Source organism: Vicugna pacos, chromosome 1 (genome assembly GCF_048564905.1).
Source record: "Vicugna pacos chromosome 1, VicPac4, whole genome shotgun sequence".
Taxonomy (NCBI): Eukaryota; Metazoa; Chordata; class Mammalia; order Artiodactyla; family Camelidae; genus Vicugna; species Vicugna pacos.
Genome location: NC_132987.1, coordinates 76,758,272 through 76,785,997, shown reverse-complemented (window position 1 = coordinate 76,785,997; position 27,726 = coordinate 76,758,272). Strand labels below are relative to the sequence as shown.

Here is a 27,726-nt window from a genome sequence, read left to right as displayed (position 1 = left end):
ATATGGAGGAGGTAGAAGTGGGAGGGAAGTGGGTGTGGCTATAAAAGGGCAAAATAAGGGATCCCTGTGGTGATAAAGCTTCAGTATCTTGAACTGTATCACTGTCAACATCCTGGTTTTTACACTATCATTTTGCAAGATGTTAACATTGAGGGATAAAGGGCACACAGTATCTGTCTGTATCATTTTTTAAACACCTGTGTGTGAATCTATGTTTATCTGAAAAAGCTTGAGTTTTTTTAAAAGTACATGTAAATAGCTGTCAAATGGAGCTATACTTAATAGGGATCTTGTGGGGGTAAAAAGAGTACTTTGGATTGTCGTGATAAGGAAGAACTTCATTGAAGACATAGTATTGAACCTAAGCTAGGTAGTGGGTAGGGTGAGATGGGAGGAAGGGCGGAGAGGAAAGCGTGAGTGTTGTGTGTGTTCTCCTACAGGCTCCTGAGCCTGTCTTTGTTTATTTCACCTGGTCATGTCCCAAGAGTAGGTGATAAAAATACAAATATTCTTTAATTGTAAAATGTTGATTTTTTTTCATCTTAGAACATCTTGTATATTAGGGAGCAAAAACATCTTTTTTCTTTGACCTAATTCAGTGCCAGTCCTACAGTAAGTATTTGGTAAATATATATTGATAATTGCAGATTTATATAAAAATGACATTTTTGCACAAATTACAATAAACCATAAATGTTAAGAAACTGCTATCAATAAAATTTATATTAAAAAGTTGATAGCCAGCCAGAGTAAGAGTGAGAACTTTAGATCTTTTAGAAAAGAAAATCTAGGGTGAGGGTTGGAATATAGATCAGTGGTAGAGTGTGTGCTTAGCCTGCCCAAGGTCCTGGGTTCAATTTCCATTAAAAAAATTTTTTTAAAAAGGAAAGAAAAGAAAATCTAATTTTACCCAATGATGGTATTCATGAGAAAAATGGGACTAAGAAGTTATGACTACCTGAAGATACACAGCTGGTTCATATATGAACTGGTTGATAGGAACTATGCCCACCTTGTCCTCTGTTATTTAAGAATCTAAGTCTCCTAAATTCCCCGCCAGCTTTGTCAATTCTTATAGCCGACTCTAAACTAGAGCTGGGTAAAACAGTAAAGTAATGGAAGTACACAAGGGAAAGAAAGGTGTCGGTGTTAGAAATCGTACACGTTACTTTTCAATTCTCTCTACATACTCCTGTATACTATAGTAACAAAGCTTGTATTTCTCATTCTTTACTTGAGAACATGACCTCTTTTGTATAGAAAGAGACCTGGTTTCTTTTCTTTGCACTTTCAGTCAAATACAACATTGATTGTAAGTCTCTACAGCTCCTGAGAAGCTTAAAGGTGAATAGGTAGTCTCTGAAAGACAGTGGTGAGCAATCCAGCCAGCATTTTAAGTCATCATTTTAAGGCGCTATCATTTCGTTAATTTATATAAACCAAAACTCCTATGTATCTCCAGTAACTGAATATACCAGAGACTTAAAGAGAAATGTACTTTTGCTATAATCTCTTCATATTGAAGCAGATTAGCAGGTTAATGTAAAAGCTTGGTTGCAAAGAGAAATACAGCGTACGAGATGGAACATCAAAAATGGTATGTGAATATATGTTAACCAAAAGGTAATACTTCGCATTTCTCTTAATAGCTTTTTGCATTTTGGTTTTAAGCTAATCACTGGTTATGTGTTCTGATTTATACAAAATTTTTATCCGTTCTTCTGTTGGTTAGGTCTTGTGAGTAACTCCCCAGTTATAATTTATAGTTTTAATTAAAATTCTTATTTGCACACAGCTTTATTACTTCTGAGTTTAAGGTCTGATTTCTTTCACACCTTAAGTCTTTAATAGTTTGCTTGACTTGATGTAATCTCTTTAAGGAACTTAAAGTTCTCAATCCCACCATAGGCCTTAGAACATTATAAGATACCATCTCGTTTTCTAGTGGGTAAACTAAAGAACAAATAGCTGAAGTAATTTTTCTGAGTTGTTGAGCTGGGGATACAATATAACTCTTCCGTTTGGCTTTCTAATTTACAGAGTTAGAATTTAGTTCTGTGTGAAGAAAGATAAAGATAAATTTCAGAAGGATTAGGTAGGGGAGTCCAGTTATTTTCAGGCTCAAGATTTGTGGCCCAAAATGGGACATATTTAGTCCCTCATCAGCTGTAAGTAGAGTTGTCCTATTAATGACAAATAATTTCTGACATTTTATGGCATTCTTTCTTTTCTTAGATTACAGCGTCAAAGCCATGCTAAAGATAATGAAATCAAGAACCTTAAAGAGCAGCTTTCCATGAAAAGGTAACAAACAGCTGTTCCTTTGGTTGAGTGTACCCTGTCTGAAACTCTGTGATTCCACTCAGCTTATTCTGGCCAGGATAGCCAAATAATTTATCATCCAAACTGGGGGCCTTTTGAGCATGATACTGAGCAGTATTAATAGTTACACTGGGACAGCAGGTGTCAGTGGAAATGTCCTAGGCAAGTGTTTGCCTTAGCTCTGGCCTTGGAAAACTGCAGAGAGTGATTAATCAGCAAAGTTATAGTCCATAACAAACTGCCATCAGGGATTAGGGCTTATGAATTGCTTCCTCTTTACCCTAATCAATACTGCTAGGTGCGACTGCTTTATGAAACTGATTGACGTATTTTTAATAACAGCTTTTTTGAGATTCAATTCATATAGAATAAAATTCACCCTGTTAAAGTATAGAAGTCCTTGGTTTTTAGCACATTCACAACCGTCAACACTTTTATTACCCTAAAAAGAAACCCTGGATCCATTAGAAATGGATTCTCTTCTCTCCCAGCTTCCAACAACCACTAGTCTATTTTTTTTTATCTCTGTGGATTAGCCTATTCTGGGCATTTCATATAAATGGAATTATATAATATATGATCTCTTGTGATTAACTTCTTTTACTTAACATAATGTTCTCAAGGCTCATCCATGTTGTGGCATGTATCAGTACTCATTCCTTTTTATGGACAAATAATCTCCCACTGTATGGCTATACCACATTTTGCTTACCTTTTCATCCATTGATGGACATTTGGTATGTTTCCATTTTTTGTCTATTATGAATAATGCTGTTATGAACATTTGTATACAAATTTTTGTGTGGACATATGTTTTCAGTTGTCTTGGGTGTATACCTAAGAGTAGAATTGCTGAGACATGCAGTAAACTCTATGTTTAACTTTTGGAGGAACTGCCAAACTATTTTCCAAGTAACTGCACCATTTTACAATCCCACCAACAGTGAGTGAGGGTTCTGATTTCTCCATATTCTCACCAGTACTTATTAGGCTACCTGTCTTTATTTCACCCATTGTGGTGTGTGTGAAGTTGTATATCTTTGTGGTTTTTATTTGCATTTTCCTAATGATTAATTGTGTTGAGCATGTTTTCATGTGCTTATTGGCTATTTGTTTGTATACTTGGAGAAATGTCCATTTACTTCCTTTGAATATTTTAAATAACGGGTTGTTTCTCTTTGTACTTTTGAGTTTTAAGAGTTCTGTGTATATTCTGGATATAAGTTCCTTGTCAGAGATATGATTTCCAAATATTTTCTTCCATTCTGTAGTCTTCTCACTTTCTTGATGATGTTCTTTGAAGCACAGTTAATTTTGATGAAGTCCAATTTATCTATTTTTCTCTTGTGGGGAAATTTTGCACAATATTCAATGGTATCATAATTCCTCTTGGTTAACTTAATATATCTCCTTGAATATTTTATGATTTTTTTCCGCTTCAAAACACTCTGGCCTTAATGATATAAATAGTATATTGTTTATCAAGCTTCTCATCAATGTTCATTAGGTACTGAAGCATCCAAATGTTTCTAATGGTAAAACATTGAAGAAAAAAGCCTTCATGAAATATTACAATGTTGTATTTCCAGTGAATTGTTTTCAATAGAGATATAATTTGGTTTGTATGCTCTAGCATTCTGGGGCTCAAGTGTAGGAAAATGAAATGGGATAGGAAAAAGAGAAACCTCATAGGTAGTCATTTTCCATAATGTCCTTCATAAATACCATCCTTATTATCATCTCCCATTCTCCTTCTGAAGGTATAGGAATTGTTTTCATTTTAAGGTATTGAATGTAAGCACTGAGATAACCAGTAAAATATTTTAATTCAGTGACTTAGCTTTATGATAGGGATAATAAAAACTTTTGGGGTTACTATTGTTAGGATACAAAAAGGCTTGTAGAAATTTTACTTATGTAAGATTTATTAATAATGATAGTAGCTAACATTTATTTAGTACTTAATATGTGTCACACACAAAGTGCTTTGTGTATATTATCTGACTGAATTTTCACAACTTTTTGAGGTAAGTAATATAATTCTCTCCATTTTTATATGTGAGGAAACTGAGGTATAGAGAAGTAATTTGCCCATGGTTTCACATTTTAAAAGTTGTGGAGCTCAGATTTGTCCTCAGACAACTTGATTGCAGAGCCAAGTTTTAAAGCATAATCATATTGACAACTTTAAACCACCTCCTCTCTTGATAATAAAGGATAACAGTAAGGATTAAGTAATGTCTTCTCTTGCTTTTATATGCTGTATACTTTTCCCAGAAATCGTTTCCTACTCACTAAATAGCTTGTATCTGTCTTCCCCCTGAATAAGGTGGAAAAGTCTGTCCTTGCTGCAATGTTACTGACTCTTTAATGATCATATATTTCAGATCTCAGTGGGAAATGGAGAAGCATAATCTGGAAAGCACAATTAAAACATACTTAAACAAACTGAATGCAGAAACTAGCAGAGCTTTAACAGCTGAGGTAAAAAAAGAGAGAGAGAGATGGGGTTGGGGAGGGAAGTTTTACTTGTGTACTGGTAAAAAGAAAAAGGAAAAATAAAGAATTGAAAAAAGATTGTTTTTTGAATGAACAGAATTAAGACATCTTAGGACCAGCAGAAAAACAGCTCAAGCGCTTGTGTTTTTTTTTTTTTGATTAATTGACATTTTATATGTCTGCTTGAAGGTTGATGATCTTACGTTGTTTTCTCTCAAATGCCTGCAAGAAATAGTTTATTTCAGTGTGTATAGCAAATATAGAGATCTTGGGGAAATTCTTGTTAAACCAGGTCACTAAGCCAAACTTCTAAGATTAACATTTCACTGCTGTCATATCTCCTTTCTTTGCTGTTTCCTACATAGATCTTCCAAAAACACATACACACTATACACTCCAATGTCAAAAACCAACTTACCTCTAGATCCCCCAAAAGTCATGCCATTTCTTCTAAGCTATCTTAAAACACCACAGCTAGGATCTCTCAAAAGAAATGTGATTGTATGTATTTTTATAGATAACAAAACTTGATATACAATAAAATTCAAATTTTCGGAGAGCTTGTTAACATTAAAAGCAATATAAACCTTCCCATCTCTGTCCTGGGCAGGCTCTGTTTTTTAGCAGAGTACTCTGGAATTCAGAGCTTAACAATCAAGGGGTGATATCTGCACCTAAAATTTCAGGAGAGTAAAGTATTAGAGTATTAAATTTAACTGGAAAAAAACACTCAGATTATTTTAAGAGCTCAAATTTGTAGACTTTGTTTTTCACTGCTTTTAATCAGAAAATTCCTTTCTACTTCCATTATTAATTTTAGAAACACTTAATGCTATCCAAGAGTATAATAAGCTATTATCAGTGAATACTGAGTGATCATTAGGGAAAAAAAACAGAGGCCATATGACCATGAATCAATAATAGTGTGGAAGGGATTCCCGCTGAGAGAGAGACTTTGGACTAGATCATCTCCCAGGTCTATTTGGATGGCATAGTTCTGTATGATCTGATTATTTTCTTACCCTTCATCAGTTAAATACAATCAAATAGCAGGACTTGTTTTGAATGTTCTTTAACTTTGCTGTGTAATAGAGTCGTCTGAGAGTTTTTTTAAACCCCACTTCCTAGGCTGCACTTAGTATCAATTAAATTAGAATCTCTGGAACCAAAACACCATTTTTTAAAGTTTCTGAGATGATTCCAGTGCATGTGCAAGCTTGAAAAATGATGTTCTAAAATGTTTACAATCCCAGTAACTTTTGAATAAAAATATTAGAATTTCAGGGTTGATCAAATAGCTTTTTAAAAATATTTTTTTACTATGCGATACAGTAGGCCCTTGTTGTTTATCTATTTTATATATAGTAGTTTATGTCTGCTAATCCAAAACTCCTAACTTATCCCTCCCCAATCCCCTTTCCCCTTTGGTAAACATAAGTTTGTTTTTGGTGTCTCTGAGTCTGTTTCTGTTTTGTAAATAAGTTCATTTGTATTTTAGATTCCACATATGAGTGATAATCATATGTGTGTCTTTGTCTGACTTACTTCACTTAGTATGGTATTCTCTAGGTTCATCCATGTTGCTGCAAATGGCATTATTTCATTCTTTCTTACAGCTGAGTAGGATCCATTGCATATGTAAGCCACATCATCTTTATCTGTTCATCTATTGATGGACATTTAGGTTGTTTTCATGCCTTGGCTTTTGTAAATAGTGCTGCTGTGAACATTGAGGTGCATGTGTCTTTTCAAATTAGAGTTTTCTCCAGATATCTGCCCAGGAGTGGGATTGCTGGATCATATGGCAACTCCATTTTTAGTTTTTTAAGGAGCCTCTGTTTTCCATAGTGGCTGCACCAACTCACATTCCTACCAACAGTGTAGGAGGCTTCCCTTTTTTCCATACCCTCTCCAACATTTATTATTTGTAGACTTTTTAATGATGACTATTCTGACCAATGTGAGGTGATACCTCATTGTAGTTTTGATTTGCATTTCTCTGATAATCAGCAATGCTGAGCATCTTTTCATGTGCCTGTTGGCCTTCTGTATGTCTTTGGAGAAGTGTCTGTTTAAGTCTTCTACCCATTTTTGGATTAGTTTGTTTGTTCTTTTGTTACTGAGTTGTATGAGCCCTTTGTGTATTTTGGAAATTGAGCCTTTGTCAGTTGCATCATTTGCAAATATTTTCTCCCAGTTCGTAGGTTGTCTTTTTGTTTTGTTTATGGTTCCCTTCACTGTGCAAAAGCTTATAATTTTGATTAGGTCCCATTTGTTTATTTTTGCTTTTATTTCTATTGCCTTGGGAGAATGACCTAAGAAAAACATTGCTACAGTTTTTGTCAGAGAATGTTTTGCCTATGTTCTCTTTTAGGAGTTTATGGTGTCATGTCTTATATATAAGTCTTTAAGCCATTTTGAGTTTATTTTTGTGTATTTTGTGAGGAAGTGTTTAACTTCAGTGATTTACATGTGGTTGTCCAGCCTTCTCAACACCACTTGCTGAAGAGACCGTCTTTTCTTCATTGTGTATTCTTGCCTCCTTTGTTGAAGATTAATTGATTGTAGGTGTGTGGGTTCAAAGAGCTTTAAAATGTGTTATGGGCAGGAAAGAAGCTCAGGTGCTGTTGAAACAGATTGAAAAAATAGCTTTAAATTTATTTGAAATGATTGAGAAAAAAATGTGTTCATTTACAAGGACACCTTTAACTTCTTTCTCTTTCTCTCAAAAACCTGTAGGTGTATTTCTTACAGTGTCGTAGAGATTTTGGTTTGCTTCATCTAGAACAGACTGAAAAGGAATGCCTCAGTCAGCTTGCCAGGGTGACGAACATGGCAGCAAGGTAACCCTTCCCTCTTCCTTAATGTGTCTTGACCCCAGAGGTACTCACAAGTAGCTCCAAGGTTGAATGTAACCTGTAATATGTTTTACATATATGACATCTTTGGAGTAAATAAGCCATTGTTTTTTTAAACCTCAGAAGTCATTTAGTCACTTTGAGCTTTTATTTTGCTGCTTCTGCTGCAGCACTGAGAAGTCTACTAAGTGCAGTAATGGCTGCTGACAGATTTTTCCTTTCCTCCACAATGAAATAGATCAGAAGTCTCAAATCTGCATGAAGACCAAATATTTACAAAACAAGGTGGATTCTAATTTGAAAAGTTTTTTCTGATTCTTTTCTCTCCCAGTGCTTGATTTTAAGTACCTTTGGAGCACACTGAGGGAAAAATCAATATTAACACCTAAAATTGTGTTAAAGGCAGTTTCCTGCTGTGTACAGATGAGTGATTTTCAAATATTAGGCAAGTTGCATGAGATTTTTTTTTTTAATTTATAAGTTTGTGAGGCACATCTTCAAATTTGGAGAATTAATTAAATTAGAATTTCTGGTACCAAAGCATCAATATTTTTTGATGATTCTCATCTTAATATGATTATCATTATCCTTCAATTCTAATGAATCAGAATCTCTGATGTTTAGCAAGACTTCCAAGATATACCAATGTGCATTCAGGTCGGGGAAACACTGTTGTAAGTCTATCTTTGCTTGCGAGAAACGATGCTCTCTAAATTAGACTATTATCAAGCCTCTTTATAAGAGATGATTTCAGGGATAACTTCTTATGCTCTTTTAAAGCAGTTGTGCTGGGTGATACTGGAGTGGGGATGTTATAACAGATAGAGCCTTTTGAAAGGCCGTTTGAAATCTCTCTACTAGAGATGCCAGGCACCTAACACTTCAAAGCTGTTTTACGTAAGTCATTTGGTAGGCGTGGTTGGCAGAGCTGCTGTGTTTGTGCAGTTTATGCATTGCATAGAGACAACAATCTAATTCATCCTCACAGAAGAGGTACTTCTCTCTGATTTAATATAGGGAATATCTTTTTCTAATTTGCAAAAGAGCGTGCTAGGCCAGCCATGGCCCTGTGATATTAGGGTTAGTGTGAAGATGGTCCAAAACCTGCTTCCAAAATGAGTCAACATCTTTGAGAATGCTCCTGCATTGGATGGGTAGGGCAATTTCCCTGTTTGGCCTTCTCTGCCACCCTTCTTCAGTGGAGGCATTCCTGTAGAAAGGTTTTATAATATGTCCTAAAAAATACTGCCAAGTTAGAAAAGAAACTTAATGTCTGGAAGCAGAAGTTATATTTGCTCTTGAAAAAAAATAAATCTTATCTTTGTCTCCTGGTCTTTATTTTTAATAGCAAGCTCTTCCATACAACTTTGTGCCCGTTTGAGTTAATCAGTGATGAAAGTAGTTTTGTTGTTGTTTTACTTTACTTACATATATGCTAAAGAACATAATGGGAACTTTGGAAACCTAAGTGGTATATAAAAAGAAAAAACTTTCTCTTGTGTCTCCATTTCTACCCCAGCAACGTAGAATCACTTCAGTTAAAGGCTGCAGTAGACAGTTGGAATGCCATTGTGACAGATGTTAGAAACAAGATTGCATTCCTCAGGGTAAGTCATGAAATGTATTTAGAGTAAATAGACTGAATGGTATAGGTGATATATACTTCAAGAAAACATCTGACATTAAAAACAATTACTAGAGAAATTTACAGAAGAACATGCTTTTTCATTGCAGTTATTAAAGTTTATGCCTTTTTGAGGTTTGAGATTGATTACTTCCATATAGTTGGTTGTAGCTAGCATCCTAGACTCTTATAGATGGACCTTTAGGTCCTTGGTATAGTAAATGGTAAACTCAAAAATTGTGCCTCACACTTAATTGTCCTAGAATTCCAAAGCTAACTCTCCTCCAGCCAGAAATAAATGTCTTAACTTGATCTGAGTCATTATGTGTTTAAAGAATTAAAAGGAAGATCAGTCAGGCCTGTATTAGTTTCCAGTATTAACTTTTTCATGTAATTACTCCATGATGCAAAATAATGAAGTCTTAATTATTCATGTAATAGAATTAGGACTGTGCTAAAGGTAATCTAAAGAGGTAACCCACTGAATATTAATTTATTCGTTTGGTTTTAGAATATTTTTGTATTTGTATCTTAAAGTTGATATATAATGTTGATTTTTTTTTAATTTATTGAAGTATAGTCAGTTACAATGTGTCAGTTTCTTGTGTACAGCATAATGTTCCAGTCCTACATATACATACAGATTTTTTTTCATATTTTCTCCTTATAGATTACTACAAGATACTGAACATAGTTCCCTGTGCTGTACAGAAGAAATTTGTTTTTTAATCTATTTTATATATAGTAGTTAATATTATCAATTCTCAAACTCCCAATTTAGCCCTTTCCACCCCATTTGCCCCAATAACCATAGGTTTGTTTACGTGTCTGTGAGTGTATTTCTGTTTTGTAGATAAGTTCATATAATGTTGATTGTTTTGTGATTCCACAGCAGTGCCAGCAGAACAATGACATTCAGTTATTAAGAGCTGCCTCAAAGCACTACCTACTTGTCTAGCTTTGTCCTTGATGGTCTTGACTGTTTCTCTCCTGGACTTTCTTACTTAGTCTTTAATGATGCTTAACGTTTTTGTTGGGTTTATTCAAAGTTCTAGCCTCAAAAGAGCTGCCTCTTGTTCTCTATCATTGTTTTCTTCTAAGCACTTGTCTCTGTGTATGGAAGTTTCTAAATGTTTTGTTTCTTAAGGCTTTTTTTCCAGCTCTCGTGGGTTGTTTACAAAATGGGGGCAATGCCAAAAAATGTTAAAAGTATATTTTTAAGCCTCAGGGATTGGAGTCTTACTTTTAGCAAAATCCAGGAGAAAAAAAAAAGGTGTATATGGAACTGGAGAAAGCTAGAGGTATAACTTTAAAAAAATTTTTTGTGAGGGGAGGTAATTGGTTTGTTTGTTTGTTTATTATTTTTTTAATGGAGGTGCTGGAGATTGAACTGAGGACCTTGTGCATGCTAATAAGCATGCACTCGGCCACCGAGCTATACCTTACGCCCTAGAAGTATAACTTTTGAGGTTAAAAAAATATGGACATTAAATAAGTATTCCCTCCAGTTTTTAAAATGAACATTTGCAAGTAGTTCAACTCTTTGTTACAAATGCTTTTCCCCCCCATATTTATCAGCTAGTATATTATTTACAACTTGTTGATCTTTTGACTCTATTCACTTTATATCAGTGGTTCCCATTTGGGGGCTGAAAATTATGGAAACACTGAGAAATTATCACAAAGATCTGTGAATTCTGTGTCTCTGTATCTTCTCAATCAACAGAAACTTCTTAAGATATAACTATTTAAATTTGCAGATAGTGGTCTAAAGAATTGTTTTTATGTTAAAAATTATTTTTATATTATTTCTGGTATAGATTGGGAATCACTGTTCTATGCTGTATTATTCAAAATTACGTCAATTACATTACTATTTCAATATGCTGTTTCTTTGAAGTTGATTTTGCTGTGAAATATTGTTTCTCTTCTTTCACTAGACACAGTACAATGAACAAATTAACAAGGTGAAGCAAGGGTTTGCCTTGAGTACCTTGCCTCCAATCCAGCTTCCTCCACCACCACCCAGTCCTGAGATACTGGTAAGAAATATAGTTGACCTTTGAACAGCACAGAAGTTGGGGGTGCTGACCCCACCATGAAGTTAGGAAATTCGGATACAGCTCTCTCTGCCTCAAAAACAAAGAAATTGATAAATGACTACCAAAGGCAGGGAGCTGAAGCAGTTTGGATAGAATCAGAACTCAGACCCTAGATCTTTTTATTCCACATATTGTGATTTCTAATCAAATGCAAACTTTTCTCTACATTTAGTTAAAGATCTGTAAAATGAAATTATAGGGATGATATTTATTGAAAAAAATCAATATCCAAGTGGACCCATGCAATTCAAACCTATGTTGTTCAAGGGTCAACTTGAACATTTTGAAAAATTGCCATCTATGTCTTGATAAATGATATGAGCTGTAAAACATTGAATATGCAATATGTTTAATGTGTATTCAAAGCAGAATGGGCACATGTTGTACATATCATTTATAATTATGACCATTCCTGCTATATCATCTACAGATGATATGAGTAGTTGGCTGGCTCAGCTGAGGCCAAGAGATAGGTTGTGTCACTGGATTTTAGTAATGTATTTGATATCTAAAGACGTAATATGTTCTCATTTAACCTTTCAATCTCATTAACATTGTGTGAGAAAACTGGTGAATGCTCATAATTCCCAATGCCCTCAAGTTACCACTAGATGGCTGACACATCTCAGTGTAGTACCCTAGCAGGCTGGACTCCACCCTTCCACTTACATTTTAGACTTTCTGTTCCTTAACTTTTCTTTTCCTTAGACTTTCTTTTCCTTAACTTTAACAGTAAGGACAACTTCCATTTATGTCCCTTCCCTACTTGTTGTTAGGGATAAATGAGCCTCAATCAGACAAACTAATCTTTGTGCTATACTATTTATGTTAACCTTCCAGTAAACTCATGCAGCTTTCCAAAAGACCTTCTAGGACAGAATCACTAGGTGATTATTTTTATTATGATAACAGATCTCAGGTAAGAAAAGAATAAAGGTGTGATACATTTAGCAGTAGATCACTTTTGACATCAGCATTTCTGCTTGTAGTAGAACTTTGAAAATGTTATTTCTACAAATACTAGTTGAGTGTATCAAGGAACTTTAAAATTATGTGAGTTGTGTGGAGCTATACTGTGTTTCAAAAGCAGAATCCAGAGCTGAAAGCATTATATGATATGTACCACGGGCTTTAGTTTAGAATGACAGTATTGGCTTTTTATATATATATATTTTTTAACCTCACACTATGGATTGACTTTTTTTTAATTGAAATATAGTCAGTTACAATGTGTCAATTTCTGGTGTACAGCATAGTGTCCCAGTGATGCATATATATACATATATTTGTTTTCATATTCTTTTTCATTAAAGGTTATTACAGGATATTGGTTATAGTTCCCTGTGCTATACAGAAGAAATTTGGTTTTTTTAATCTATTTTTATATATAGTAATTAACCTTTGGAAATGTCAAGTGCCTTTTATATTTTTGGTTAATTTAGTTTCTATAGGAGCTTATAGGAGCATCGTGTTATAGCATTATTGTTCTAGACTTTGAACACCATCATACCCAGCTACCCTGATAAGGGATGTGTTATGTAGATGACAGAAATGAAATCCCAGATTTCCTGTAGTTCTACAGGAAGTAACACACATTCTTGGTAGGATTTGTAGAAACCCTGTTGCCTTCTCCCTATATTTAAACTACTGCCTATAGGTTGTAGTTAAAGTCACCCATCACTTTAAATATAAAATGGCTTCAGAGACTTGGAAGCTAGATACAGAGTTGTTCTTTGGAATTTCCTGGAACCAGACCAGCATATGCTACCTGAAACCAGTGACACTCTCTAGCTGACAAACATAGTCAAACCTTGACCTCTACATCCTCATCCCTTCAGAGTCTTGCTTATGTCTGATGTTGCCACCCAGGGCAGAAACCCACTGGCATTTAGGCTCAATGGAATTCATAAACATCCATCTGCTAACATCTGAGGGGTACATGTGTATCTTTTGCGCTTCCTAACCAGAGTCACTGCTGTGTTCGATCAAAGCTGACAGTCGTGTTAAAGTGACCATTGAGCAGTGGAACACTTTGAAAGCACAGAAATATGACTGTGTCTTTTACTATAAATTGAGGTGGTATTATACATTGGAAATACACCAGATATCTGGGTTCAGTTTCTAACTCTGTGAAGAACTGTGTTGGTTTTAGGAAAATCAGCTATCCTGGACTTTTTTTTTTTTCGTCTGCAAATCAGGAAATTGTACTAGATGACTTGATCACTAAAATCTGCCTCTCTGATTCTGGTAGTGTAAGGAATGGCCACCAGGCTTTAAATAAATATAATAGTCTAACCTGAAAAGTCTGGAATAATGGATTCTGTTCCCAATGTAACCCAGTATTTTTATGTGTTTCATTATATTTTCATTTTTGTACCCTGATCTGTCTAATCCCCAAAGTAGTGTTAGGTATTCATTGTTCTCAAAAAGGACTACTGACTTAGTACCCACCATTCATTCATTATTTTAAAACTTTATACTATGAAAAATTTGAAACATACATAAAAATAGAATAGATAATGAACCTCTGTGAACCCAAGAGCCAGCTTCAACATCATTATCAACATTTTGTCAGTCTTGTTTCCTGTCATCCCCTTCTTCCTCTCTACTGGCATATTTTAAAGTAAACCCTATATATTATAGTCTCATCTATTTGTACTTCAATATGTATTCCTAACAGATGAGGACTCTTAATGGCTATAACACACACCATTTTCCTCCGTAAGAAAATTATAATTTTTAGTATCTCATATTAAAATTTATATTTCCCCAATTGTTTCCAAAATGTTTTTTTCTTAACTGGCTTGATAATATTTCCAATTTGGTTATGATTATCATTACCTTAAAAACCCTTATTTTTAAAAAAAAACCCAAACAAGGTTTATACTTTGCATTTGGCTGATTATTTTCCTTTAAATTTGTAACAGCTACCCAACTCCTCCCTTTTATTCATGTCATTTATTTGTTAAAAAAACTAATTTCCCACATTATTGATTCAACTGATTACATCCTTGTGATGTCATTATACATATTCTGTTACTTTCTATAAACTAATCATTAGATCTAGAGGGTTGGTTAGAATTAGGTTCAGTATTTTTGGCAAGAGTACTTTATAGGTGATGATGTAGATACACATTAGAAGACACACAATGTCTCCTTTAGTGATGTTAAGAATTGAATATCATACTGATCTCTCCATTATAAAGTCCCCCCCATTAAGTTTCACACAGATGGTTTCAGGATCATTACTTAAGAGCTACATTGATGTTCATTTTTTTAATTTAAAGAATAGTTGAACTTCTTCTTTATGGCAGTGCTAGACCTTGCCCCTAGTAGATGCTCAATAAACCTGTCCTTTTTTTAAGTCCAGTATCCTGTAGATACCAATATGGTTTCCATCCCATTGGTAGATGCTAAGAAGGGCTAGCTTTCTACAACCCCCTAGGAAGTGCAGTAACACCCACAGGCATGTCTACAAGTCACTGTAGGAGAGTTTATTCCCCAGGCCCACCCCACTTCAGCTTTCTACTGTCCTTGGAGCTAAACATGAGGTTTATAGACAGCTTTGATTCTGTAGTGGAATTTGAATGTGAGTATTATTTATCAGCATGGACAGCACTCATTGAGGAGCTCCTTTGCATAGTCCTGTATTATTCCAGTTGGCAGAGAACCTTAAAGGTCACCTACTCGACCTTCTTATTTTATAGATTAATAACTTGGCACCCAAGGTTACCCAGCTAGGTGGAGAGAAGGTAGGACCAGAACCGACTTCTCTTCTCTCTCTCAGTGCTGTTTAGTATATTTTACTGCCTTTTGCTTTTTCAATTATTTGTGTATTTAACTAATGTTATAACAACATTGTTTCTAATGTGCTTTGTTTCTAGATTTCAAATCAGTTTTCCCCCAAACATTGCTCTATGAATCTTTAGATCATTGCCTATACAAATATGTGGGGGTTTTATTTTTATTTCTTATCTTTTCTATTTTAGATGCAGCAGTTCCTGGGAAGACCCCTTGTGAAAGAATCTTTCTTTAGACCCCTACTCACTGTTCCTCAAATGCCTGCCATTTGTTCTGGAGTCGTCTCTGCATCTGGTCAATCTAGACCCCCCCTGGTACAGAGCTCTTCTTGGTGGAGTAGACATTAACTAGTTCTTTGTCACTACAGTGGACTTTCAGAGTGAATGTCTTGTCTTTATTCATTTATTTGATAAATAATGAAGAAGGTAATGGTGGTAGTGCTGCTGCTGCTGCTGATTGAATGAATGGTTCCATGTTAGCACTGTGTTAAGGGCATTACTTATATTATTGTTTCATTAATTGATAATAGCCTGGTTTTTGAATACAAAAGATGAATATGATATTATAGTAGAGAATTCATACAGTTTTGCTTCTGTAACAGGGAACGATGCAGGTTTGATTAATGTTTTTAATAGATAATTTACCATTTAATAGATGTTTACCATGGTTATTGGGTAGGTTGAAAAGCAAAGAAGCCAAGTCACACAACAAACTAAATCATGCCACAGGCTAAAGAAAAATTATACACACACACACACACACACACACACGTACATATATACATACATATATGTGTGTATAGTAGGACAGTGTTTATCTATGAACAGATAATATAAATAGTATCATTTTGAAACATATACTATAAAGTTATAAATCTTCCTAGCTACAAATAACCAAATAAGCTTTATCCAAACTGAAGCAGCAGTGGAGAAATAAATGATTAGGATTATTAGTTGTAATCCTGGCCAAGGTTAACTTTTTATTAAGAGAAAAATCTCCTGGAAGACTGATGTTAAGTATAATTAATGAAAAGTTTTCTAATCTTGACTTTCTCATAACTACGTTCTGGTCAGTTGGGGTTTATGTTGCTGTCAGGCTCTTTTTGAAATATATAGTCAAATGTACTTGCTTATTTGTGTGGAGGCTGTCTCTCTGCAAAGAAATATGTACATAGGCCTTAACATGCTTATTAAGTACATCTTTTTATCACCATGATATCACAGTGTTGCTCATGTGGTTTGCTTCTGCACCACTCTATAAGGAGCTATAAAATTTTATTGAAAACATTACAGTACCTCAACCTTCTAGTAAGATTACTTTCTGATTCCTCTGAAAAACCTGACACTGAGACAAACCCAGATTTCTGGGGATACTCTGTTCTTTCTCTGATTTACTAAGCTTTGTGTGAGTAATTTCAGTGGCTGTTAATAATTGCTAATGTTTCATGAGTAATAATCTTATATTTGAAAATATATTGAAAATAATTTGTAGAGTCTTAGGTAAAAGATTCCATGTAGTAATCAGACAAGCACTTCAAAAGTATTCACTTATTGATATTAATTAGCATCCTAATGGTTCTAAGAAGGAAATATCACAAAATACGGGGGAAACTTTGGGGAAAACCATTTGATGGTTTCATGGCTCAAAGTTGTGACTACAACCTCCATATCACCTTTATAACATTCATGACACTGGCCATTAGTTGTATTTTCATCTTTATTTCATTGTTTGAAAATTAATGTTTATTATTTTTCTAATTATAACAGTAGTATATGCTAATCATAAAAAAGCAAATACAGAATACACAAAATATATAATAAATAATATGAAGTAGAAAACAAAATTACCTATTAAATCTTAGAAAATAATTCCTATTTACAAATTATTTTACAGCTTACAGACCTTTTTCTATGCATGCACATTTTAAAAATGTTTTAATATAAAGTGAGTTCTGCCATAAATGCTATGCCAATCTTTTTTAGGAGACATATTTCCTGAACATCTCTTATGCTCAGACATACAGATCTATTTTTATGGACTTAAGTAGAAATGCCATAATTTATTAGCATTCCAAACTTTAGGCTGCTTTCAGAAATACACACTCTGTATGTACTTCTGTTTGCAGTTACTGAGAATAGCATGTGCCATTTAAAAAATAAGGGTAATATTAACAATTAGAAATATTGTTGTGCTGGTTAAAGGAAAAAAAGGGAGCGTGTATGTCAATATTCCTTTTCTTCATTCTACCCATTTTCTGAGGTATAGAAATGTCATGTTGGCATGGAACTTTGCATACTAATAATCGAAACTGATGGGTTTATAACTCTGTGCTCCCTGCAGGTGGCTGGCATAGCCTGGACAGTGCCAGCACCTGTGGGAGAAGCTGTGCCTCCCAGCACAGGTCTGGGAAGTGATCTCCCCGTGAGGAACTGGGAGAAGATTACAGAGAGGCTGAAAACTGCCTTTCCACAACAGACCAGGTACCTTAGTTATTTTTAGTGGTGAGTACAGATCATACTCTACGGTTTCCCTAGCCATAATTACTCCAATGAAACATTACAGGTAAACATAACACACACACATATGAAGGTATTTCCTTACCATGACCTTGGTAAGGAAAATGAAATTTATTAAGAAGGGGTAGTATGCAATATAAATGCTAAACCTTGTCACTAAACTTGTTAGTTTTAAGTCATGAGAGAATAAAATTTTAAACTTAGATTTGCTCATTTACTGAAAGTACAACTGTTTGTAAACCTAGCTAATTTTAATGCCACCAGTGACAATAATTATCTTAATAACCTATTTCCAAAGTGAATTTTAAGTTAATTGTATGTATGCCCTATAAGCTCAGATATCAGGTTTTGCTTTCCTATTTCCTTAATTTTATTGAGGGTCCTTATAGTTTCTTTGCTAGGCATAGGTAAATGCAAGAAATCATTATTTTACTGTGCTTTTCACAGTTCTGACTTTAGCAGAAAGATATTTAATTCTCTTCTTCCAGAAATGAAGTGTCTTTTATCTTTAGTCTTGTATCAAATGAAATTATCCTAATTTTAACTAGTATTTTCATTTGAAGACAAATGCTTGTATTTAATACATATACTGTTATGCTTCAGGATTATACTAAGGTTTTATAAATATAATGGTGAATAGAAAATTTCATTTGGAAAAGGAAACTACTTCATCACCCTACCCTATCCCACCAAAAATGTGTGCACAGGCTTTGGGTCAGTGGGCCATGGAAATTGAAAAGGAACATACCAGTTAAAATACTCCTAGGTTTCTTTATCACATAATTAATGTGTCTTTTAATCTTTGCTTTCTTGTTCTGTTTAATCTTTGTTTTCTGTTTCTGAGCTTTACAAAAGTAAAACTGTTAACAATGATAAGAGACCAATAGCAACATAGTTAAAAAGGAATATTTTAGTCCTGAGTTAAGAGAGCATTAAGAGATATGATATAAAGAGCTCAGTGTATAAGTAAGTGGATAACAAACTTAATTTTCACACAGTTAACTTTTAAAGACTGTTAAATCTCTATTTGGAAAGAAAATACGTACTAAACTTTATCATTCATGAACACATTATTAATAATGAACACATCAGAGTTTTCATTTTGGTTTAAGATAAATGCAGAGGGACCTGAGATTACTTTTTTAGATCAGAAAGGTAAAAGATCACATCTATATGCCACAGATCAATCATATGATAGGATTTTATATCGCCTTTGGAGGGCACATCCACAAGGCAGTAGGAAAATAACCATTGCTCTTTCCTTGATCTCTTCCAGAAAGGAGCTTACAGATTTCTTACGGAAATTGAAGGATACTCATGGGAAGTCCTTATCTGGACTGACATTTGATGAAATCGTTAATAAAATTTCGCAGTTTATTGACCCCAAGAGATCTCAGGTGAAAAAAAAAAAAAACTTAATCTCTTTGTCCTTACCTATATTTTTTTTAATTCTATTTAATTTTTAAAGAATTTTTTTTCAACTATTTTGTAGTATAATTTCTGTACAGTAAACTACACATATTTCAAATATACAATTTGGTGAATTTTGATAGATATGTATGCACCTATGAAACCACCACCACAGTCAAGATACCATACATTTCCATCACTTCCTAAGAGGTACAAATTTCAAACTCCCAATTTACCCACTTTTCCCAATTTTCCCACCCCTTTAATCCACTGGTAACCATAAGTTTGTTCTCTATATCTGTAAATCTGTTTTGTAAATAAGTTCATTTATGTCTTTTTTTTTTAGATTCCACATATAAGCAATATCATATGGCATTTTTCTTTCTCTTCTGGCTTACTTCACTTAGAATGATGATCTCCAGGTCCATCCATGTTGCTGCAAATGGCATTATTTTATCCTTTTTATGGCCAAGTAGTATTCCATTTTATAAATATACAACTTCTTTATCCAGTCATCTGTCAGTGGGCATTCAGATTGTTTCCATATCTTGGCTATTGTAAATAGTGCTGCTTATGCAACTGACAAGGAACTAATTTCCAAAATATACAAACAGCTCAGATAGCTTAATATCAAAAAACAAAACAAAACAAAACTAAGTAACCCAATCAAAAAATGGGCAGAAGATTTAAATAGACATCTTTCCAAAGAAGATATCCATATGGTCAGCAAGAAAAGAAGCTCAACATCGCTAATTGTAAGAGAAATGCAAATTAAAACTTCAGTGAAGTATCACCTCACACCAGCCAGAATGGCTATCATTCAAAAGTCCATAAACGATAAATGCTGGAGAGTGTGGAGAAAAAGGAGTCCTCCTATACTGTTGGTGGGAATGTAAATTGGTGCAGCCACTATGGAGGACAGTATGGTGGTTCCTTAAAAAACTAAAAATTAATTTACAATATGATCCAGCAATCCCACTCCTGGGCAAATATCTGGAGAAAAATATATTTTGAAAAGACACATGCACCCTGGTATTTCACAGCAGCACTATTTACAGTTGACCTTATCTTTAGTAGTTAGCTTTATTATCTCCATAACATGATCAGGAAATCAGTCTATAATCATATTAAATCATCTGTTAACAATAAACAATTCAACTTGACAAATGGCATGGGAAACACTTACCAGTCTATGATTCTAGAATTAAACTGATCCTCTTGAAATTTATTCTAGGTTACTTTGAATGATTCCAAAAGGAGACTTTTTTTCCCTAATAATCCACAAAGACTTGTTTTTATTAAAAGAGCACCTAGAGTTATTTTTGTCTTTAGCTGGCTCTGAGTATATAAGTAATATCGTCAACGTTTGTTTCAAGATTTCCTGTGAATCTAACTGACCCTCTTGCTAATTCTCACTATAACCTATTCTATGATACTCTACCAGTTCTTCCTATTTGAGTACAATTCTAAAAAGAAGATAAATGTAATAATCTTATTTTCAGAGTCAAGGAAAATCAGTGCCAAATAGTAACTGTGTTTCACCCAGCCGTACTCCACCTCAGGCTAATGCTGCCCAGCCCTCAAAACCAGCCTGGAAGCCCCTCAGTTCAAAAGTTCCTGCCACGTGGGAAGGAGCCAATACTCTGGTGAGGCTGAAACTGTTGATTATAAATACATTTAAACTTGAGAGAAATGAGCTGAATTTAACTTGTGTATTTTCCATAGGATGATGAGGAAGAAGAAGAGGAGCCTTGTGTAATCTGTCACGAGAATCTCTCTCCAGAAAACCTTTCAGTTTTGCCTTGTGCACACAAATTCCACTCTCAGGTAAACTTTAATCAGCTAAGGGAAATTCCTACTGCCTTTCTTGAAATCATACACATGTATCATCCACTGCTGTGTTATGAATTCTGCTGGAAATAACTCTGGGCTTTGGGTACCACACAGTAGCATTTATATCTGTTTCCCATACCAACCCATGAATTGCATCGTGATTTCTCAGATCTTGACACACCTAACATGAGAAGGGGACAATGATGAGATATAATGGGACATGGTGGCAGTTCCCTTGATAGAGCTGGGAGGGATGTTGATTCATGTGGCAGTTGAGCAACAGTGCCACTTCACCTGGACTTGCTATAAGTAGTGTCCTTTGTCTACACCTAATGATGGCCAACTGCCATTATAGCACAGAAGACTTACCTAAACCGTCTGTCCAGGCTCCTATATTTGCTTTTGAAGATGCTGAGGCTTGAGTTTTGATGTTAGAAAAATGTGAGTCTGGCATATCTTTTGTTAATTCTTGGCATTTATATAAATTAACTCCTGGTGTTGCTGCTGTGCAAGTGCTATTGATACACAATTTATGATCCAAGTCTTCTGTTGAAGAGATGTAATTTGACACAGGAAAAGATAGTCTTAACACAAGAAAGGCTTCTCAGAGAAGTGAACAGTAGCCAGCTCATTCAAGCCGTATCTGTAAGACATTATTTCAAACATATGTGATACTTAATACAGAATTATATTTTACATCTGCTCTGATAAGAAATATACACAGAATGGCTAGAGATCCAGGATAGATATTTGCCATCTGACTTTCCCATTTGAAGTTTCAGAGGTCCTAAAGATCCTTTTAGAAAATAAATGTTTCACAAAACTTCTTTTATTTTTTGCCATTGCCCATTGAATAGAAAGCAGGTGATTCATTCAGGTTACTCTTTAGGGTTAGAGTAGTTAATGGGCCTCCTATATACTGCTATCCTTAATCCTCTCTCACCTGATCTGGCTCTCATTATTCATACGGGTAAAAATAATGTGTTTTTGGAGAGTCAATATTCAAGCAAATAACTTAACAGATAGTTCATAGCCAAAGGTACTACCATTATCACCAAAGAGAGAGCAGTCTAAAAAAGTGTATCTATTATGTAGGGATTTTAACTTTAAAACACCATAAGTACTTAACATAAGGTATTGTTGACTTTTGTATATTTAGGTATGACTCTTTCTGGATTATAAATGAGAAAAATATATAATAAACTAGAGAAAACATATAACAGGTTTCCTCAACCTCCTTATTAGGAAGAACTGCTAGTCTTTCTGAAAATTGGGGCTGGGAGAAGGATCTTAATAGAATAAACTGACTGAAAAGCGTTCTACTGTTACCGGCTATGTTGCTCAGCCAACCACAGACAAGATGCTATGATTGTAGCATTTATCATGGCAATCCACCAAATAAGGCTCTAAGATCCACTGAAAGACATGTTGGTTGGCAACCCTGGTGTAACAGCTGCCTCTGCTAGGCTAAGTAAATCTGAGAGACTGACGTGCATCTTTTTGCTCCTTAGTGCATTAGACCTTGGTTGATGCAACAGGGGACATGCCCAACCTGCAGACTCCATGTTTTGCTACCAGAAGAATTTCCTGGTCACCCCAGCCGGCAGTTGCCCAAGATCTGATTAAAGGGGGTGACTACGCAAAGGAAGTCTGATTTTCAGATTCCACAGTTTAGTTTTGCCCTTTATTTAAGCTGATAGTGTGAGTGGTGTGAAGCAGTATGCTCTTCAGTATTGTGCAAAATAATCTAGCTAATCTTATCAAAGCTGCAGCCAAAGAAGAGAGGACAAATCTTCAGGACTGTGAACTGAACTGAAAGGGTTTAAAGAAGATGGAATTTTAAAAGTTACATTATATTTGCCTTTATCTTAGTAGATATTTTCCTCCAACATAAACATGAAGACTGTTAGTATATATTTTAGGATGTCTTTTCTTTTCCTTATGCCACTCATCCTTTACTTTCTCCCAAGTATACCACATTTTAATTTCCTGAAATAAATGTAAACATGAGAAGCAGGAAAATACTGCAGATTTTAGTGTCCCTTTTAACTTTTAAAATTGCTTATAAAAATTTATTTTTATTTTATCTTTATCTTGCCTAGTCTTTTCTGTCCTCTAAAATATGTACACATGAAGAGATTATGAGCTACTTGATAGTGGGGAACCAAACAGTGGTGTGTTGGAGCTGGCTTATAATGGTTTGTGAGAGATGATTTTTAGTTTCAGAAATTTTGTAAGCCAATTATTCAAGTTGTTGGTCGCTTGAAATCTGCCATAGTAGGAAAATTTTACCCAACAGAAATTGGTAAATGCAGTAAGTAAGGGCTCTTCTTCCCCTCAGGAGCTGGTTATTGAACATCTACCAGCACACCACTGGGACCGTGTCTGATGATTCCTGCTGTTCCCAGTGTCTTGCACAGTAGGTACAGCACACATATTCCCAGAGCCAGGAAGCAGTAAGAAGTTAGTGTACAAATTAAGTTACTTGCTCAGTTGAATAACTTAGATCATATGTTCATTTGTAAATACACTCTTTGGACCTTAATCGTTTATACTTCAGAGGAATTTTTTTTCTGCCTTAAAAGTTTCTGATTTCACTTCTCATGCTGGGGGCTGTAGGGTACTGTTTCTGTGTAGTTTGCTTCTTATGACAGAGTTGACACCCACTGAGCTAAATTGCATAGCTAAAGCTTGTCACTGAGAACTTTCATTCTTAGAGGTCAAAACTCATTCTGAAATTAGTATTGTGTAAATGCTGTAAGTGTTGTACATGTCTCTAGCCACAAAATTTAAAGAATTAAGTCACCTTGTAAAAGAAATGTTACTTGGTTCATATTATTTTCCCTAAGTTAATGAAATTTAGACTGTGAATAAGTGTTTTCTGACTCAGCAACTATTTTATCTGTATATTTCAGTGTAAGTGTATCTTGAGATTACTTTAAATCTCTATTTAAAATCCCTATTTCTGTAATCGTGCACTAAATGTTTTCTTCTCTGATGAGAATAGACTGGAAAATGTGAAGGAAAGTACCCCAAAGTGACGGCACTCATCTAGACATGTGAAATGTCATGTAGAATTGCACAATTCAGAACTTACAGGGCCTTTAATAATTATCTTGTCTACACCTCAAGGTCATGGTCATATAGCATATTACCTTGTAAAACAAATGTTTTTTAGTGTATGTTTACAACTGCGATTTATTTTCATGTGAGAAAGAATAAATGTTCCTTAATTGAATTTTATCTGTGCATATCACTTTAACTGTATCCTGAAGCTACTTGAAATCTGTTTCAAACATCTATTTCTGTTTAATTGTGCTTAAACTTTTCTTCACTTATGAAAACGGGTAGGAAAATTTCCAAGAAGGCAGTCAGCTAGACTTGTGAAATACCAGAGATGTCTTAGAATCATAGAATCTCAGAGCTAAAGGGTCCTTAATGATCCTCTGGTCTGTTCCCTCATTTTACCAAAATATCTTGCCCCAGGTCATGTGGTTAAATAGTGGCTCAGAGTCCTAATAATTGAGAGTCCTGGCAGTCAGTCATGTGCTTCCTCCATAAACTCAGGCTGCAGGATTGCATTGGTGCTGGTCTGTGGTTCTTGGTTCCAAAGAGGGAGCCAGAAGACTTACCAGGATAGCTGATATATAGTGAGAATGTAGTAGGACCATGCTCTTGAAAGTCATATCCAAGTCTGCAGATGCTGAAGGTAATGGGATTTTTCTTTGTGAAGTATAATTTAACAATAAAGACAACTGTAGTGGTCACTTCAGTATAAACAGTGATCACTGTCATGCCTGTGGCTGCTGAAGGATCCAGAACACCATCCTGCTCAGAAATCCAGTGAGAGAAGTAGCAAGATTTTCATCAAAAACAATCTGTAAGCATCCAGTAACATCACTGCAGCTGCTGTCAGAGAGTATGTCTTGTAATGTTTTCCTTCATTTTATTGTCCATGTATATAACATTTTCCAGATTTTATGGGACACCTTCAATTGTGTTTGTTACCTCGTTTGATCCACTAATAACTTTAAAGTGGATACTATCCTTTGTTTTTTACAGATGATGAAACCAAGGCTCAAATAAGAGGGAAATAATTTGTCTGAGGTCATAACTACGAAGTGGCATTCTGGGATTTGAATGCAGATCTTCTGTCCCTTTGCTGGTGTTCTCTTTCAGTACTTCATAGCTCCATCCCCATTTTGAATTGACTTTGTACACAAAAGAAGTTTTTCTTCCTTTTAAATAGTGTTCTTCAAAATGAAAAAATGAAACAGATGGTAAACCTACTGATTGTTTTGGACTAGGAACATGATATATGGGAAGAAAAGTTTGACTGACCTTTCCCTCAGATGTCTTAGTTTGCTTGGGATAGTTCCAGTCAATGCCTGTTATTTTGAAATATTAATAGTGCTCCCTTTTTGGCTCTCAGCATTGTCCCAGAATGCATGATGAATTATACCTGATGGTTAATTTTTTTTTTTATCAGATTTAGCAAAGTTTAGCAAAACTCCTCTGCATTTATAAAAATTCTCCTGGAATGTCTTATTACGTAGTCTCTCGAGAATTCTAGAACTACAGTAGCTGAAGAATATCTGATTTATAGTGAGATAAAAATAACAAATGAATACTATTTTATTATGAAGATATATGGTTTCTGGTTTTCCTGAGTAGGCAGTTTTTAGAGCTAATGGACTCTTGTTCTTAAATATGGATCTTGGGCTACATCACATTTACACAGTGTGTTTACAAACGTGCGTATTCCAAGAAGCCACCTGGGAATCTGTTTGGAATGAGCACCCAAGTGTTCTGAAGCACACTAAGTTTTGAAAATCATTGATGTAGAAGAAAGTGGCTTTCTCAGGCAGATCTAGATTTGAATTTTTGAGTTCCATTTGGTACATTGTGTGATCATAAACAAATTATTTAAATTTTCCCAACCAAATTCTCTGTAAAATGGGGAAAAGACTACTTGTCTGACAGAGTTATTGTTGGCAAATGAATGTATTAGTAGTCTTTGTTCCTAAAGTAGCATGCCTTTCTTAGTAACTCAACTTGTTTGAATTTACTCCTTGATGAAAAATTCTTCAGTTTTTTTTTATCTTCAACTACCCTTATTAAAATGAAGGGAGGAAAGAATAGAAACATTTAGTCCTACTTCAGTTTTATATGGCCCCATAATGTTGAGTAGTAAATCTATTGCATAAAATATCACTTCTCCTTAACATTTGGTTGATCCACTTGAAGTACGTGAACTTTAGAAATCCTTAATACTATCTAGCAAGGTTGATAACTGACAGTGATCTAGGAGACTGAAAGTTTCAAAGATATGTAGGAAAGATTTCATCTTCATTTGAGAGACAAGAATACTCATGTGTACACATTGTAACAGTAATTAAAAATTGTAAACTTCACTCTCAACTGCTTGCTCTAATAAATCTACTGTTATTGAACTTTAATTCTTTCTATTCCTGATCCACATACAAATGGCTACTGAGGTACAGTTGTAGCATCAATACAGTTTCTTAGTGATGTTTTTGTCATTCATCATAGTGAGAAAAATTATTTCTGGGGTAACTGCCTAAAGTTATAAAAAGAAAACATTACTGTCAAGCCAATAGAAGGAAAAATGGAATAATTAAAAAATGATTGATTAAACTAGAATGCAAGATAGAAAGAAAAGAGAAACAAAGCACAAAAGACACATAAAACACATAGAAATATGAAAGATTTAAATGACAAATATATTAGTAGTTATATTGAGTATCAGTGACTAATGTTTTCTAACTGAAAGACAAGGTTGCCAACTCAGATTATAAAAATTCAACAAAAGTGATAAAAAAAAAACCAACCATTTTGTATTTTGAAGGGAAACACCTTAAAGAACACAGAAGTGTTAAAAGTATGTAAAAGTTATATGCAAAAACTAACCTAAATAAACTTAGCATGGCTACATTAATACTGGATAAAACAGAAGTTATGGCAAAAATCATTAGGGTTAGAGAGAGAGAGAGAATGATAAAAGGTTCAAGAGAGATACAACAATCCTCAATCTGGGGATATTTGAAAACAAAGCCTTTGTAAAATTGATATAAGTAAAAGGAGAAAGAGTTGAATCCATTTTCGTTGTGGGACATTTCCTATACCCATCTCAAGTGATAGAACAAGCAGACTGTATTGACATTTATAGAACATAGCTCTCAACATCTGCAAGACACGTTACTTTCAGCTACACTTGGAAGGCTCACCAAAGCAGACCGTGTGCTGTGCCACAAAGCAATTGTCAGCAGCTTTCACAGGGTTGGAGTATTATACTCTCTGACCATAGTAGAATTAAACTAGAAACTAACATCAAAAGTAAATGTAAAGACTTCCAGTTTCTAGTCCAACATAAAGAGTTTGGAATTCATCACTCCCAATCTGACAATCAGAAAAAGCTGAAGAAACTGAAAATCAACAACTCTTCTTGAATCCATTAGAGAACTGAAGTCACAGGACAAATAGCTGCTTTGAAAACGGGGAGACAAGAGAATGCAGAGAATCACAGCTTACTGGGAACAGAAGACACCACTAGAGCCAACGACTAGTAAAAACACTTACAGGGCTGTTAACTGATTGTTGTTAACTGAGTGTAGACTAGCTTGAGAATTGAAAACTCCTGGGGCCCCAGGCTAAGGGAGGGCCTCACCCTACTTTTGTAAGTTTTACCTCCAAGAGCCCCACCAGGTTATCAGAGTGAAGATAAGAGAAAAATCCCCTTG

General features: G+C 34.8%; 1 protein-coding gene across 7 annotated transcripts in view; it reads left to right on the top strand.

Moving 5' to 3' along the window:
• The window catches only part of DZIP3 (DAZ interacting zinc finger protein 3), a 99,498-nt gene extending 75,295 nt beyond the window's left edge, over window positions 1-24,203 (top strand). For all 7 annotated transcript variants that reach the window (XM_072965641.1, XM_072965634.1, XM_072965635.1 and 4 more), the window contains 11 exons: window positions 2,236-2,304; window positions 4,710-4,806; window positions 7,561-7,664; window positions 9,199-9,286; window positions 11,244-11,345; window positions 15,395-15,520; window positions 17,547-17,686; window positions 18,999-19,119; window positions 20,635-20,778; window positions 20,858-20,959; window positions 22,477-24,203. In XM_072965641.1, the coding sequence (XP_072821742.1) occupies window positions 2,236-2,304; window positions 4,710-4,806; window positions 7,561-7,664; window positions 9,199-9,286; window positions 11,244-11,345; window positions 15,395-15,520; window positions 17,547-17,686; window positions 18,999-19,119; window positions 20,635-20,778; window positions 20,858-20,959; window positions 22,477-22,587 (1,204 nt within the window). In that variant the 3' untranslated portion in view covers window positions 22,588-24,203. The remainder of the gene's footprint in view (window positions 1-2,235; window positions 2,305-4,709; window positions 4,807-7,560; window positions 7,665-9,198; window positions 9,287-11,243; window positions 11,346-15,394; window positions 15,521-17,546; window positions 17,687-18,998; window positions 19,120-20,634; window positions 20,779-20,857; window positions 20,960-22,476) is intronic.
• Window positions 24,204-27,726: the final 3,523 nt, after the last annotated feature.